At 26.8% G+C, this 16,079-nt stretch overlaps 1 protein-coding gene across 1 annotated transcript in view; it reads right to left on the reverse strand.

The window, feature by feature from the left end:
- Positions 1 to 15,806, reverse strand: part of LOC107456452 (uncharacterized) — a 124,275-nt gene extending 108,469 nt beyond the window's left edge. The window contains exon 1 of the mRNA XM_071182209.1: positions 15,613 to 15,806. Coding sequence (XP_071038310.1) covers positions 15,613 to 15,636 — 24 coding nt within the window. The 5' untranslated portion in view covers positions 15,637 to 15,806. The remainder of the gene's footprint in view (positions 1 to 15,612) is intronic.
- Positions 15,807 to 16,079: the final 273 nt, after the last annotated feature.

Raw genomic sequence — 16,079 nt, forward strand, 5'->3', positions numbered from 1 at the left:
AGTACAACTAAACACTCAACAAAAAAAAATGGTAGTAAATTTTTTTTAAACGCCAATAATAAGATAAACCACAAAAATAAGGTAACCCTGAAAACCGGTTTTTCGTTGCCATCGGGAAGATAGGACCTTCACTTCCTCTTACGGGTTCCTTATATCTACGGCACTAGTTAATTTAGTCCTCATTGTGAGTCGCGTTGTTGCCAATAATGATGAATAAAAATAGTTTATAGCTTTCTCAGTTAGCAGAGCCATCTTTTGGCGAACTTGTGAGTGATTTTGTAACTTAAGCGATAATAAAAAATGAAGTTACCCAACCAGAACGCAGCAAATTGGACATTTTTATGCTCTTTTTTTATCTTTAAATAATTTTTACATCATTGACAATTATTTGCCTACCTTGTCTTCTTCTTAAAAATAAGAAGGTTATAACTAACTTAAAATCATACAAGTATTATGACAAAAGCTTTCTTTTCTAGACAGTCATATGTCTAAAATACTGATATCCTTGGAACATTTTTTTTTAAAAATTAAGTGCAAATAAAAATTTCCAGAAACAGTCAAAACAATTATTATTTTATTTTGAAATCAAAACTACATGAATATTCTCTAAATATTCTTAACGAATTTTGAAATTTCTGCAACTTTTAAAGTTTTGACAAAGACAAAAATTTTGACAAAGTATGTATCATAAATAAATAAAAAAATTTCAATCCAAAAATCGGAATTTTGAATTTTAATATGAGTTGTCTAAAACGATATATTGCAATTATTTTTTTAACTTCATTTAAAAACCTTTCGTCATTAACTTAAAATCAATGAGTCATCAATTACTATTAAAACATAAAAAGTTATTATCTCCTTCATTTATCTTTACTTGCCATTTCTTTAAAAAAATGTTAATTTACTACACCTATTGTAATATGAATAAAACATAAATGAATAGTTTAAAAGCAATTATGTCTAAGATAGTTAATTCGTCACGGTCTTAGAAGTGTAGTATTATAAATGATTAAGGCGCATGTCTTGCATAGCGTATACGAAGTGTATTTAAAGTAAGACATGAAATTAAGTTTTTTGCTCATAAAGAATTCAAGCCCATCGAAGCCCTTTGTTTAAAAATAAAATGATATCCATTATCTGTAGCATAATAAACAGAAAAAACGATTTTTTAGTTAGATGCTTTTTGAAACTTAACATTTGGTGCATAAATGTTTAGTTTTTTTTTCTAGTTCTTCTTTTTTTTACACTATGTTCTGCTGTAATTGTCATTTACTAAAAGGCATCATACGAGAGTCAGTTGTCCACCAAAAATGTCAACATAGATTCCAGTACAAGACCAACAGCATAATGATAACAATGTGATAATCATTGCGCATAAGCCGACTTTATTTCCCGGCAAGTCTTAAACTTCCATTGGGGATCTAACCCCGATCCTTCAAAATAACAGCTCGGTGACTTAATCACAGTGACATCGTTATAATTCAAATTTATAATTTCTTTAAGATGCAAATAGTATTAGTAGTTATAAAAAACAGGAATTTTAATTTTTAAAAATGAAACGAGTTACTTTTAATGTGGAGTTATTTTCAAATTTCATATTCTTACCAAAAAACTCAAATATATTTTAGAGGAACAAATATATTGTTACTATTTAATATTTAACGTAATTGTTATTTTACCATATTTAATCAAAAGAATAAAATATTCCTAAAAAGATGATATTCAAGCTGTTAACTGTGAGAAAATTCGCTTACTGATTGTTTACACCTAACATAGTTAAGCAACCAGAATTTTAACTGCTCCAACTAAGACCACCTTTTAAAGCCACATAGTTTCTTGTAGCTGGGTGCATGTCTACTACAAGATACTCCCGTTCAAGCCGATAGGGCTGATTTGAACGGGAATTCGAATCCAAGCGTTAACACCACAATGTTTCCTCCATTCCTTCAGCACATGAAGAGTTTTCAGTGTCCTGCACTCCCCAATTGGTGAACCTGGACTATTAGAATATGAAACCTTCATTCATTCAACATTTTGATTGACGGCAGCATCACAGGGTTGTTTAACACAAAAAAGTCTAGAATTACCTATTTTTCCTAATAGATGTCACCACCAGATAAACTAATTAACTTTGTCCAATGAGCTCCACGGTTCATTGGGCAAAACACGAGTGAAACACAATCTATTTCTAATGTCCAATACTTGACGAAAAGCTTCACATAAGCTGACTCTAATGTCAAGTTAAATTTTATTTTAATGATTTTGAAACCATGTTATTGTACTCGTGTTTTCCATTCCGGTTTCAAACCCGTATCCGTAAAGAAATGTTCCTGACCGTAAACTCTACAATTAATTGGATAAACAGACTGATGCCAATTATTTTACCGGAATTTATGATTGAAAAATTATAAAATTTATAACACAATAATAACATGTGATGTTATTGTAAATGTTAAATAAAATTTGATTTTTGAATTTTCTGCTGAGAAAATTCTTTTAATATAAATACTCTAATTATGGTGGATGCTTAGAACAATTTTTGAATAAAGCGTTAACGCTTATCTTTTAAGATTTTCCCTCGTTTCATATTTATTTGAAACCTACTATTACTAGCAAGTGGCATCACTAACTTGATTGCATAAACCACGATCACCTATGTAATGCTATTTTGTTTTTGATGTAATAACAAATCGTTTCCGTTTATGGTTCGTGATTATCTAAACGCACCGCTGATTCCTTTAAATAGGATCAATTTCCTAAACAAATGCTTTTTAAAAAAAGAATACTATTAGAGAAAAAATTATGATTCTTTTTTTTTCTTTGTCAAATATTTTTGCGTTATGTTTAAAATAAAACTGAATGGAATTTACTGAGGGTGTTTTCGAATCTCTTCTAATAAGAAAAATAAGAAAGTCACTGTTTGATTAATTCGAACTCAAAGTAAATTTATAATTTTAAACTAACTGTGCTCTCCAACCGTACATAATTCCTTAGACTTTAAAACGGACAAAATGCTTAAATACTTGAAATATTATTGAACATATTAAAATAATTTCATTTTGGCGATAATTTCATTAAATCATTAAAACCATTAAAATTAATGAACAATTTTTAATTGGATATTTGAGAACGACGTCTTGTCTGTGTCAGCCAATCACGTGAGTTGCAAGCATCTAATTAAATTTGATCTGAAAATTGATTCAGTTTGGTAATAAACCCAAGATTGAAAGCTGTTACGTTAACACGCTTTGCAAAACCACGTAAATAAACACAACCATGTAATGAGTTACGAGTATCCAATTGCTGCTGATTTTTACATTCTAAAACAATGCGGCATAGAAGAATATTAGAATATAACAACAAAATTTTTTTGCATTATAATTAAACTGTAATTTTTTTTCTATTGCCATTTTGCACTTTTTTTTATTATTAACATAGAGTAGTTTGTTAAAGATAGCTCAACCAGACAGTCATAAATTAGTGTCACAAACTCATATTAGTTTCAGATATAGCTACTTATTTTCTAAGTGTTCTATGATATGACTTTATACTGTAAAAAAATTTGGATCAAATTACGGTATAAAGTACTGGAACTTTGGATATCCGAAAATCCAGTTTACTGTAAAATATTATACCGTAATTTTTATAGTAATATTTATTTCATTGGAGTAATTTTACGATAATTATTAATGTAAGAATCACGGTATATTAAAATTTGCGTACTAGTAAAAAGGGATTTATTGGGGAAGAGTACCTGCAACTTATGTGCCGGTACTTTTCATGGTAATTTCAATCAAAATTTTTTCTGCGTAGAACCTTTCAAAGAACATCCTAAATAATAAATCCTCAGGAATATTTAAGAGGTACAGTCTGCTACAGAGAATAAATTATATGGTTGCATATTCAAAGTCAAAGAAATAAAATACTACTTAAACATTAAATAATAAAATCCCATTATTAAATAGTTAAAATTTATTCATTAGAAACTTGCAAAGCAGTATTAGAATTTTCATAATCCAACACAGTTAAAATCTAAGTTGTAAAAGCATACTATTTTTATCGTTTATTGTGCTGCATAAAATGCAACGTAAATACTTTAAAATAAACTAACAGAGACTTTACGTTTAACTCGTTTTCTGAAAAAGTTTAACAAGTCGCTTCACAGGTTTGAGCGTTCAAGTGTCTGCATTTTCTAATTCCATAAATCTTTAACTACATTATCCCAGAATGCTACCCAAGGTAAACAATCTTAGATAAGCTCTAATATTCTATGAGAATGTTCAACTTAAAAGATGTTAGGGTGTTATTAATTTAGGAATTACCTTAACAACAATTTCCCAAGTCTTCAAACTCTTAAAACACCCATGCATTGTACAGAAATTGATTCAAAATAAAAATTATTGCATTTATTTCAATGATGCGTGGATCGATATTTTTTTAATGCTTATAGAATTTTATAAAGTTTTATTAGAAGTCTTCTATGTTTCTTTTTATTTCACTCAATTTCTTTTCGAGTAATGTGATTTCTAAAATTGTTGGTTAACTTTCATTGAATATGTGAAACAAAATCTCATATTAAATTAATATTAATTTTTATGTTTATTAACATTGTTCTTATGTAACCTTTAATTTGATGCTGTGCGATTAGCAATTAAGTTATCTAACAGAGTTTCATGAAAATTCAAACAGTGCATTTAGGAAATAAAGTATGATCAAAACTACCAGAATAAAGTAAAACGTATCTGTTTTTTGGCTCTATAGAAGCACAAAAGACGTTGAAAATTTTTACTGAAACGCTTTGATGATGATTTTTGGTAAAATTAACGATAAAATATGATTTTATGAAATGTGACTAAATATGATAACTGTGCTAAAATTTGGTATTTTTTCATATCTTAGACTGGCATTTTAACCATTTATTTGGTTAAATTTGGTTTTCAGTTTCGTACTTTTTACTAAATGTGTGATAATAAGGACTAAAATTTTAAAAACCAGTGTTTCTGTTAAACCAATACCACGTGAACGGAAAAATTACTAAAGGAATGGCTTAACCATCTTATATTTTAGTTTTTAACCACAATAATGATTTTTTTCCACCAGAAAGGTCATTCCTATACTTTTCCCAGAATTATTTTCTCCATGCAAAAGTTTTGAATTCCCAAAATGCTTTAATTTATTTTCAAAACGCAGTATGCAGTATTCCCTTTTATACAAACTCAATCAAAACATTTCTATAACATTATTATTTTTATTAACTTTTAACATTTTAGTTTCGCAAAACAATAATTATCGAAAGGATTTTCGAAATATAACTTAAGTTATTCGTACAAAAATCACTATAAAACCCATATTTTTCTTTCCTCTTATCTTCTCAATTTAAATACAACATTAAGTGATGCTTTGCCAAACAAATTGAAAGAACTATCTCTTTAATTCCTTCATGAAAACATTTTAATGTCTGATTTGTCATTAAAATTTATAATAAAAAATTTATATTTTAAATATATTTATTAATAATGTTTTTCTAGCCGACCGGATGGTGCTAGGGGTCAGGGAACTTGCCTTGCATGGGAAAGGTTCTGGGTTTGAATCCCAGGAAAGGCATGGATGTTCTTTCATTCTCTGTACTATCTGTCTTTATTCTGGAAGCAACGTTGGCCCACCTGATGTGGTGTCCCTGAAAGAATGGCTAGCAAACCTGTCCTGCAAATTGCCTGAATGGACGAAATGTTAACACAGGTGGGCATTGGAAAAAAAATAATAACGTTTTTCACGAATACCTTTATCAAAAGGTAAATCTCCAAAATCCTTTAATAATAATACTTATTTCCTATTTTGTCAAAACTATATTCATTTAATAAAAATGTTTTAGTTCATCAAAAAAAAACTATTTTTTGTAAAAACCTATTTTTCAATTTTTTTTCTAAATCTGCAAACATTTATCGAAAAACATATTTTATAAATTCTTTTATAAAATAATTATGCAAAAATAATAATAATATTTAATTTTTTTGTCATGGTTTACATTACCAGCCGGAAGACATATTAACAATGAAAACTTTTTAATTACAAAAAGTGTTTTATTTTCTGTCCGGGGTAGTTATCAAAATTAAGACATACGTGTGTTAAATCAAGTAATCGTCTACGAAAGTTTTAAAGAAAAAACTTTAAAAAGTTAACGTAGCAAAGTCAATAAAAGTTTGGTTTTTTTTTTTTTAAACTATGGTTTTATAGTTGTTATAGATTTTCATACATCATTTTTTATTTGCTGTTTAGAAAAACAGAGGCAGATACTCAATAATTTTCCGGCTGAAAAGTTTTTAAAACAAATCACGATTGTTTATGAAATTAAAAACAACAAGCATATTTATCATTTTTTTTTATCTTTGAAACAAAGCTTATTCATTTAAACTATTTCAATTTTATTGTTATCGCTTGATAGAAAAGCTAAATTATTTGATATATTTTTTCATGTTTCAAAAACTGCGTAATGATGACAGAAAAAAAACATTCAAGCTAGTTATATGAATTTTTTTTAATATTTAGTTCTACAACACGTTCAAATCTTATTTATTTCTCACGATTTTCTAAAGAATTCAAAATATTGATCTCGAGTTATAAATACATTTTCAAATTTATGTTTTAGCCCATTGCTTAGAAAAACCAATAGCTCACTGTGTGATTAAAGATCAGTTAGAAAAAGTTCATATCGCATAAAAGACAAAATTAATAAAAGGTAAAACTCAATAAATTTTTATCAAAAAAGAAAAAAAAACATTTGGCATATTTACACTCAGAATATGAGATATCACAAAAAAATAATTTAATTGAAATCAAAAAAAGAATTCATCTTAAACAAAATACTTAAAATTTAGCTGTCTAATCGTGGATAAATATCAGAAATGAATAATGAAATCGAGGTAAAAAAAAGATTTTCAAAAACAAAAGGTCTGAATTTACTTATAGATCACATAGAAAAAAAAACATTTTGGTAAAATTTCCGTACTGTTTAGTATTGACATTTCTGGTTAAAAAAATAATAATAATTTTGTTTAAAAAAAACCCAGAATATTGGGTACTATTAATTTATGTGGTAATTCTTCTGTTCGTATGGTAAATAATATGGTCCATATGGTTTTGTAAAAATTCAGGTTTTCAAAATTTCAGTTCTTATTATTACAAATATAGCAACAAATACGAAGCTGAATTCTCTGAGAATCTCTCTGAATTTACTCTCTGTGAAATTGGTAGATATAATAAAATATTAAATAAATTGACATCACAAAAGAAATTTTTTGAAACAAACTGTGTAATAAATTTACTCTATAAAAAATACTGATATCACAAAAGAATGATTGAAGTGACACTACAAACTAAGCGGTTTAAAACAGAATATTTGATGTATATACTCTTCAAATATGGACTGATATCACAAAATTATAATTAAGTTGTTATAAAAAAAGAATTTAAAAAAAGAATTATGGTATTTACTCTCTGAGAAAATGGTATGTATCAAAAAATATTAATTAAATTGACATCACAAAGGAAAATTTTTGAAACAAACTGTGTATTAAATTTACTCTATAAAAAATACTGATATCACAAAAGAATGATTGAAATGACACTACAAAAGAAACGGTTTAAAACGGAATATTTGATGTATATACTCCACGAATATGGACAGATATCACGAAATTATAATTAAGTTGTTATCAAAAAACAATTAAAAAAAATAATTATGGTATTTACTCTTTGAAAAATTGGTATATATCACAAAATATTAATTAAATTGACATCACAAAGGAAAATTTTTGAAACAAACTGTGTAATAAATTTACTCTATGAAAAATACTGATATCACAAAATAATGATTGAAATGACACCACAAAATAAACGGTTAAAACAGAATATTTGATGTATATACTCTCCAAATATGGACTGATATCACAAAATTATAATTGAGTTGTTATCAAAAATAATTTTTAAAAAATAATTATGGTATTTACTCTCTGAGAAATTGGTGGATATCACAAAATATCAATTAAAATGACATCACAAAAGATGATATTTAAATCAATGTTTAATCAATTTATTTTCCGAGTTTATATTGATAGACTTATTCTGATTTAAGCGACTAAAATCAATAATATACTCACATTATAATAATCGTTGTTTACAAATATATTAATGAAGTTAACTTCTCATCAGATAATATGATATGTGCTATAATAGCTTAATAATTGAATTTACATTAATGAAACTGAGGATTAAATGATTTGTCGGTATAATGTCCATTAGGGTCCTATTTAAACAACAGCTTCTCAAGTTTCAAGTGTAGACCGTTAAAAATATTTGATTATATTATAATTATGTACACTTCCTTTATTTAAGTTAATTAGACTATAGGCTCTAAAATATTTGTAATCTCAATGATTGTATTAAATAATGTATTAAATAATTATATAGTTTTATGTTGGCATACTTATTCAATTCTATATCAACTTGAAACTATTAATAATGGAACTGCCCACAAAAAAGGATCGCAAAATGTAAATGAAATATCTTTTTTAAATATGGAATTGTTAAAAAAGTTTCAAAACCTATAAAAATGTAGAAAAAGATTTTAGTATTGAGGCGCTAAATAATAGAAATGTTTAACTTTTTCAACTCAATATCAATTAAAACTATTAAATGTCAAACATCTTGTTCATATAAGAACAGCCAACTGTTTGTTAGTACGTAAGGAAGACAATAGTTTGCATATGTAAAAGGAACAGCAACAAGAGCAATACCAGGACACAACCCTGCAGAACTGCCCTAAGGTACATCTAGCAATTTAGTTGAATGTACAGTGCGTCAAAAAAAAAGCGTACCATCATAACTGTTGATCTAATGATCATATCCTCACGTTCTAAGACTCATTCTTAATGGTTCGAGGGGTTGACCTTAAATAAGCTAATTAATTAGTGCAGACGATATTTTAAGTTGGGAAACCAAACATAATATCTGCCTCATTAATGAAATGCTTAATTGATAAATGTTGTTGTTTAAATTGAACCACAGTAGCGCGTAATCAAGTAAAGAAATTAAGAGAACATGTCTCAACTTAGAAACAAAAGGGTTTTATTTTTCTTCATAGAGAGCAAATCTCTATCTCAAAATTATTCACAAGATTCACATTACAAAGCTAAGTTCCATAGTTTTGGGTAATAAAGTTTAAGAATTAAATTATATGGTTCAACTTAGAAATATTACAAGGTTTTATTTTTCCTCAACTAACGAGAAAATCTAAAATTGTTTCACAACTTTTTCTCTTATGGTCTACTTTAAGGACAAACCATAATGCCGTTACTTTGTACCATAATCTGAATATCTGAAACATTAATAAGTTCTTTAGGTGGAATAATAATTTAAGAATTAAGATAATATGGTATAAGGATATTACATGATTTTAAAACGATCCAAAATTTCTAACAAGGGTTAATTATACGAGTATACCATTAGATGAAAGATTCAAGAGGGATAGTGTTACAACAATCCTGGATGATACGTACATGCCTCGTGCTGACCCTTAAATAGATAAAATTCATTACGTGGGCTGATATTTCATCGCGAATAAAAGCTTACAATAAAAACTTAAGTTTATATTTGCGAGCTTTCAGAAAAAAATTTTACTAGCTATCATTATTTTCATATATTTCGTCAATAATTATTTTTCATTTAAAATTCGGAAAATTTATTTCAAGCAAAAGAAAAGTAATATGAAACACTGATCCTTTAATCTGTGATGCAATAAATTTACCTGAAATTCATTCACCTAATATCATTTCTCGTTCAAAAAATTGAACTTATATTTGTTGTTAAAAATAGAAACAATCAGTGTTTTAAAACATTTTATAACTATAAGATGTAGTTAGATAAAGAAATTATATTAATTGAAAATTCCCTTTGAGTATTTCCATGTTATTATATTCTATATTAAACATTTAAAAGCTGGAATATATTTTGTTCCATTCTGATATATTTTGTAGTTTATAAATGTAATAAGCAATGTAAGTTTTTAAAATATATCTGACAAAAAAAAAATTCTCAAAAAAAGCTTTTACAGATTTTAAAACCATAATATTACAACAGATATTAATTCTATCGTATTGAATATTTAATTATTAAATATGAGAGTTATAAACATTTAAATATTGCTTATTTTAAAGTCGTATAAATGATTTAATTAGGGCTTTATAATTTCAAAATGTGAAAAAAATCATAGATAAGTACCATGCTTACATAATCAATTAACTCTAAAATATGTGAATTTATCATTTGTTCTTAATAAACTAAATTAAAAATATTGCGATTACTTATAATTAGAAAAAAGTAGAAAAAAGTAAACAAATTATATTTTATTAAACGTAATTGTCATTACGTTTATTACGAAATATTATAAACAATATTATACGACGGTTACGAAATATTATAAACAATTGCAATTCGTCGAAAATAAAAGAATTTGTGAAAAGTTTTATTGTCAGAAATTTTTTATGCTCTGAATTCAATTATCAAAACTGAAGTTTCTCATTGAAATTACGTTATAATAATCTTTGAAAGATTCCGAAAATGTTATTTTTGAAATAAAGAATTAACGAATTACATTAGACTTAAAGTTTTAGAAGTCATTAGATTTAAAATTTTAACTAGTCATAAGTTTTGTGAAAAAAATCTCTAAATACAAATATATGTTAAAAAATGTGTTAGTTTTCATACTTTCCCATGATGCATCAGAAGCAACCCTTTTCGAACGTTGAATTTCAAAACTGCCTCCCATTTAATTCCTCGGAGAGAAAAGGCCAAATATTTTGTAAAGTTTTGAATAGATAAACATATGTTTCATTAATCTTCATTAATTTTATTCATGTACAAAATTTCGGTGCAAAACTCATTACATTTTATAATCAAAACAATTATAATTAGTACTTCTACAGGGAAATTAAAATATCTATCATATTTCAGATCATCCTAAAAAAGAAATTGACTTGCTGTAAAAAGGTTCTATTCAACGAGTGGGCACAAAAGTATTGTTATTCATTTAATTTAATATAATTTAGGAATTTATTCAAATTCTTTATACTATCAATGATGATAAATAGATATTTAGTTTAAAATAAATGCAATTAAAATTTTTTCTGAACCTTTTTGTGTTAGAAAAGAAATTAAAATGTGTCTTGAAAATGAAATTATTACAAACATAATTGATTTTTTTTAAAATTCTAAAAATAAATATTATTTATATTGCTAAAAATTATGCTTTTTATTTCATTTAATCATGCTACTGAGTAGTTTTTTTTATTCTTATCAGTCTTAATTTTAACAGAATTTTGAATAGTTCGAGAGCCTGCACTGTAAAAAATTCCGGATTAAATTAAGGTAAGTACCGGCAATCAGTGTGCTAGTACTTTTTACAGTAAAATATCTCTGTATTGGAATAAGCTACTGGACAAAAACTCTGATGTGCTGTAATTTTTACAGTAATAATCACCGTAAAATCACTAAATCACTCGAATTAAATAAATATTGTTGTAAAAATTATGATTTAATAAATTACGGTAAAAGTGGATTTTGCGAATGGTGTACCCTCAATGCCACTGTTTTATTACGTAATTTGATCCGGAATTTCTTACAGTGTAATCCCAAACATGCTAAATAAAAATTGCCTTTAAAAGAACTACTGTAGAACATATAAATACAAAAGACAGCAAAATATATGTTTACATTTTTTCTCAAAACTAATGTACCTATTTTACGAAAATTTAGTGATTTATTTAAAAAATTAATTGCCTCAAATCGCTTTCTAAGATATGATTGCTTAATTCGGAATTTTTATGTAAAAACAGCATTAAATTTTAAAAAAAGTAGGTCGATGTACGTTTCCTTTAAATATAACGTGTTTTTTACTCTTGCACTCTTTGAGCACTCTTTGAGTACAATGTAAAAAATTTGGGATCAAATTATTATTATTGACCTTCTCCGGCACTTTGGGTGCATCATTCGTAAAATCCATTTTACCGTCAAATTCATTTCTACTGTAAAAGATACTATTATACTGTAATTTTCATGGAATACTTTATTAATTTCAGTGACTCAGAAATTTTGCGGCTTTTATTACACTGAAAAACACGGCTTATCAGGGTTTTTTCAAGTAACATGTTCTGATAAATATAGATTTCGCGGTAAAAAGTACCAGCACTCTAAGTATCGATACTTTTACCGTAATTTGACCCGGAATTTCACATTGTAATAAGTTTTTTCCATTGAGAGTACAATTTAGAGTGCTCAGATATTTTTCAAAAAACATAATCCCATTAAAGTTACAACATGTACAATATTTGTTTAATTTTCAGTTCCGAGTGCTTCGTAAATACAATTTTTGATAAATATTCTTAAAATTTCTGACAAAATTCAGGTAAGAAAAATGTACACTGTACATTGAAGAGGGGAAAAACCCAAAGGTTTTAAAAATCCGACCAATAATTAACGCAAAACTAAAACCATCATAGCCATTTTAATTGCTTGATTAAAGCTTATAGAGTCAGTAATAATAGTCAGATCTTGAAAAAGTTTTTTTTCAAGCTTAAGTATTAACTATCAACTAGAAATGTGTATAATTTTTCTTGCTTGCTTTCAATAATTTTACTTCGTTTTGGTTTGTTCTAATTCAGAATATATATTTTTGTTTAAATTTTGGCAAGGATTCTACACGGAGAAAAAGATTCTTGTACGATTACCATACAGTATCGTAATGACATTTCTGGTTTAAAAAATTATAATTCTGATTAATTAAACCGAAATAGATGGTATTTAAATCATTTACTTAGTAATTTTTCCATTCATATAGTAGCGGTTTACCGGTTTTCATAACAAAATTCACACATTTATTACCGAACAGCTTAGGAATAAAACCATACTTTATAGGTAATTTTTTTAAAGTGTCATTACCAAAGCACTTTGGTAAACATTACAGAGCTTTTTTGGTTTTCCTACAGAGCCAGAAATATGGTACATCTGGTAATTTTTACGATACTTTTTTCTCAGTGTAAATATTTATATAAAGGGTGGAAATTACGAGGTAATTTTTATAAGCACATACGCGTTGTAAAAGCCATAACTCCGAATGTATTTATTTATACAGTCAAACCCAGCTAGTGAACCTTCTAGGGACCGAAATTTTGGTTCACTATAACCGGAACTTCTCTATAGCCGTTTCGCAAACAATTTTAACTTATAGTTCCTCTAACTCCCCCTTTTTAATACACATTATTTAAATCAATGACTAATAAAATGAAATGCAAAAAGGACTGAAACATAATACATATTAACAAAAAATGTGTTAACTTTTATTTTTCATTACTCTTCGTCTTGCGTACAAAAATAAACAGTAATCTTTAGCTGATGAGCAAACCTCAACATCAGATATGGAAGCACTCTTCCCGACTCTCCGATAATTTTTCTTGAATTTCTGTTATTCCACTTTTTAAACCTGTCTCATCAGCCATTCGATCACATAAAAGTAGTCTCACCTATTTCATCGGTTTTGACTTGAAGCATATATCCAGATACTGGAAGATTGCGACTTCTTTGAATACTCAACCAATTCAATAATGCTATTAAATAATGAAGCAAACGAGAAAAATGCTTATTGCTACATTCCATGCTATAGATGGTTTTAAAAATCGTTTATGTATTTTTTTTTGAAGTAGAAAGTTCAAAATTATTTAAAAAAATGAAAAAAATAAGTCATTCGAAGACTGAAAAAAGTCTATAATATTCCTCTCCTTCCTCTCCTTTGCTGGCTCACTATATCCTCAAAAACTAACATTAACATTTCGTTCCATATATCCGGGAGTTCACTATAAACAGTGTTCATTATAGCAGGGTTTGACTGTATTTAAGCTTTGCAAAAATTCTAAAAATATATTTTATGGGGGGAAATTTTGAAACATCCCTTATTTTTTAAAGCGCTTTTAACTGAAAATATTTATATTAAAAAATCAAAAAATAAAATTGCACATACTTATTGAAAGAAAAACTGTGACCTATGCATGTAATTAAAATTTTCTACCTCTAGTGTTCTTCAAACTAAAAGTTTTTAATAAAAATTTGCATTTCCTGCTGCTATCCAAAATTATTCTAAAAAACGTATTTTCCATAACACTCCATAGAAGGTTTCATTTATTTAAGACAGCAGATGAAACTTATTGATTTCTTATTTCGACTTTCTTAAAAGTATAGAGCAGCATTTTAACAGTTTGCCGGTAAGTTTTTTTTTTTTTATTCTAAATCGCAGGTTTTAAATTTCCACTTTCAACTTAATTTGACAGCTGTTAATTTGAGTTTAGACCTTATTTTACGGACAAGTTGCGTTAAATTAAATTGGATAAATCATTAAAAAGATTTTTTTTTAAAAAATCATCGACGAAGAAAAGTTAAAACACATTTAGGGAAATACGAAAAACCTGCTAAAGGCGCTCAAAACTTTCTTTTTTGTTTGAAATCATTTTAATTGTTTTTCGTTTCTTGACGATTCAACACTGTAAAGAACTGGGGAGAAAGTTCTCATTATCACAACTTCTTAATAGAGCTAAGATTCCATAAAAAAAATTTAAATGAATGAAGTTATTAAGAACTTTAAATTTGTTTTTCATGAAATACACACTTATTAAAATGCATAAAATAGAACCCTACTCTAATTGTTTATGAGCCAAACTATAACTACGGTAGAGTATGTATAAAATAAAGTCGATTTGATCACAAAAATGAATTTAAATTTTTTTTTTAATAAAGTTTACAATATAATGCCCTGAGTGCCTGTTCTTTTTACCGTAATTCGATCCGTTGTCTTATCACATTACTTATTCACCACAAAGAGCGTATACAGCATCAATAGTATGCAGCATCAATAATATAAGTATAAAGCATCAATAATAAATTATAGCTAAATAATAATTAGTGTTATATTTACTTGTTGTTTGATCATCATGCAATTGCTTTTAAAATAAAAATAAAATATTTTTCAGTTTCAAACTATTAAATGAATAAAAATAACGCATATACTTACATAAGCGAGTCATTTTCGCTTCATATATTAAGATATCTTTGTCTAAGTCAACAAACTAATTAACCCATATATGTAGAAAAACATTTGCTATATAAGTATACAGCATCAATAATAAACTATAGCTTAGTAATAATTAGTGTTATATTTACTTGTTGTTTGATCATCATGCAATTGCTATTATAATGGAAAAAAATATTTTTAAAATTTCAAACTAATAAATGAATTAAAACATACTTACATAATTATACATTACATATTTACATAAACAAGTCATTTTTGCTTCATATATTAAGATAATATCTTCGTCTAAGTCAACAAGCTAATGAACAATATAAGAAGAAAAATATTTGCTATATAACTATACGGCACCAATAATAAATTATAGCTAAATGATAGTTAGTGTTACATTTGCTAATTGTTCGATCATCATGTGATTGCTTTTAAAATAAAAAAAGATTAAATTTTCAAACTGTTAAATGAATTAAAACAACACATATACTTACATAAACAAGTCTTTTTTGCTTCATATATTAAGATAATATCTTTGTCTAAGTCAACAAACTAATGAATAATATAGGAAGAAAAACAATTGCAATAGAATAGGATAACTCATAAAATTGCATTAAACAAATAACTCAGCATTACTCCTGGCTAAAAGAAAAGGGTATGAAAGACAAGTCGGTGACAGATGGAAAAATCCTCATAAATGCACTTCTTGTGTCTGTCTTCATGTCACGTGTGAAAGATGGGTATAATCGCTTGGAGCAAATGATTTGTCTTTGTGTTCTATATGGCATTAGATATTCTTATACATACGTGTCACGTTGAATTACTTTTATATTATGGCTTTTAATTCTTTTAACATTAAAATAGCATCGAAATTACTTTGCAATAAAGTGTGACAGTTTTGAAGGCAAATAAAATTTTATAATCCTTAAGACATTTTACATTGTCGAGGAATTTTAATTAC

Source organism: Parasteatoda tepidariorum, chromosome 6 (genome assembly GCF_043381705.1).
Source record: "Parasteatoda tepidariorum isolate YZ-2023 chromosome 6, CAS_Ptep_4.0, whole genome shotgun sequence".
Taxonomy (NCBI): Eukaryota; Metazoa; Arthropoda; class Arachnida; order Araneae; family Theridiidae; genus Parasteatoda; species Parasteatoda tepidariorum.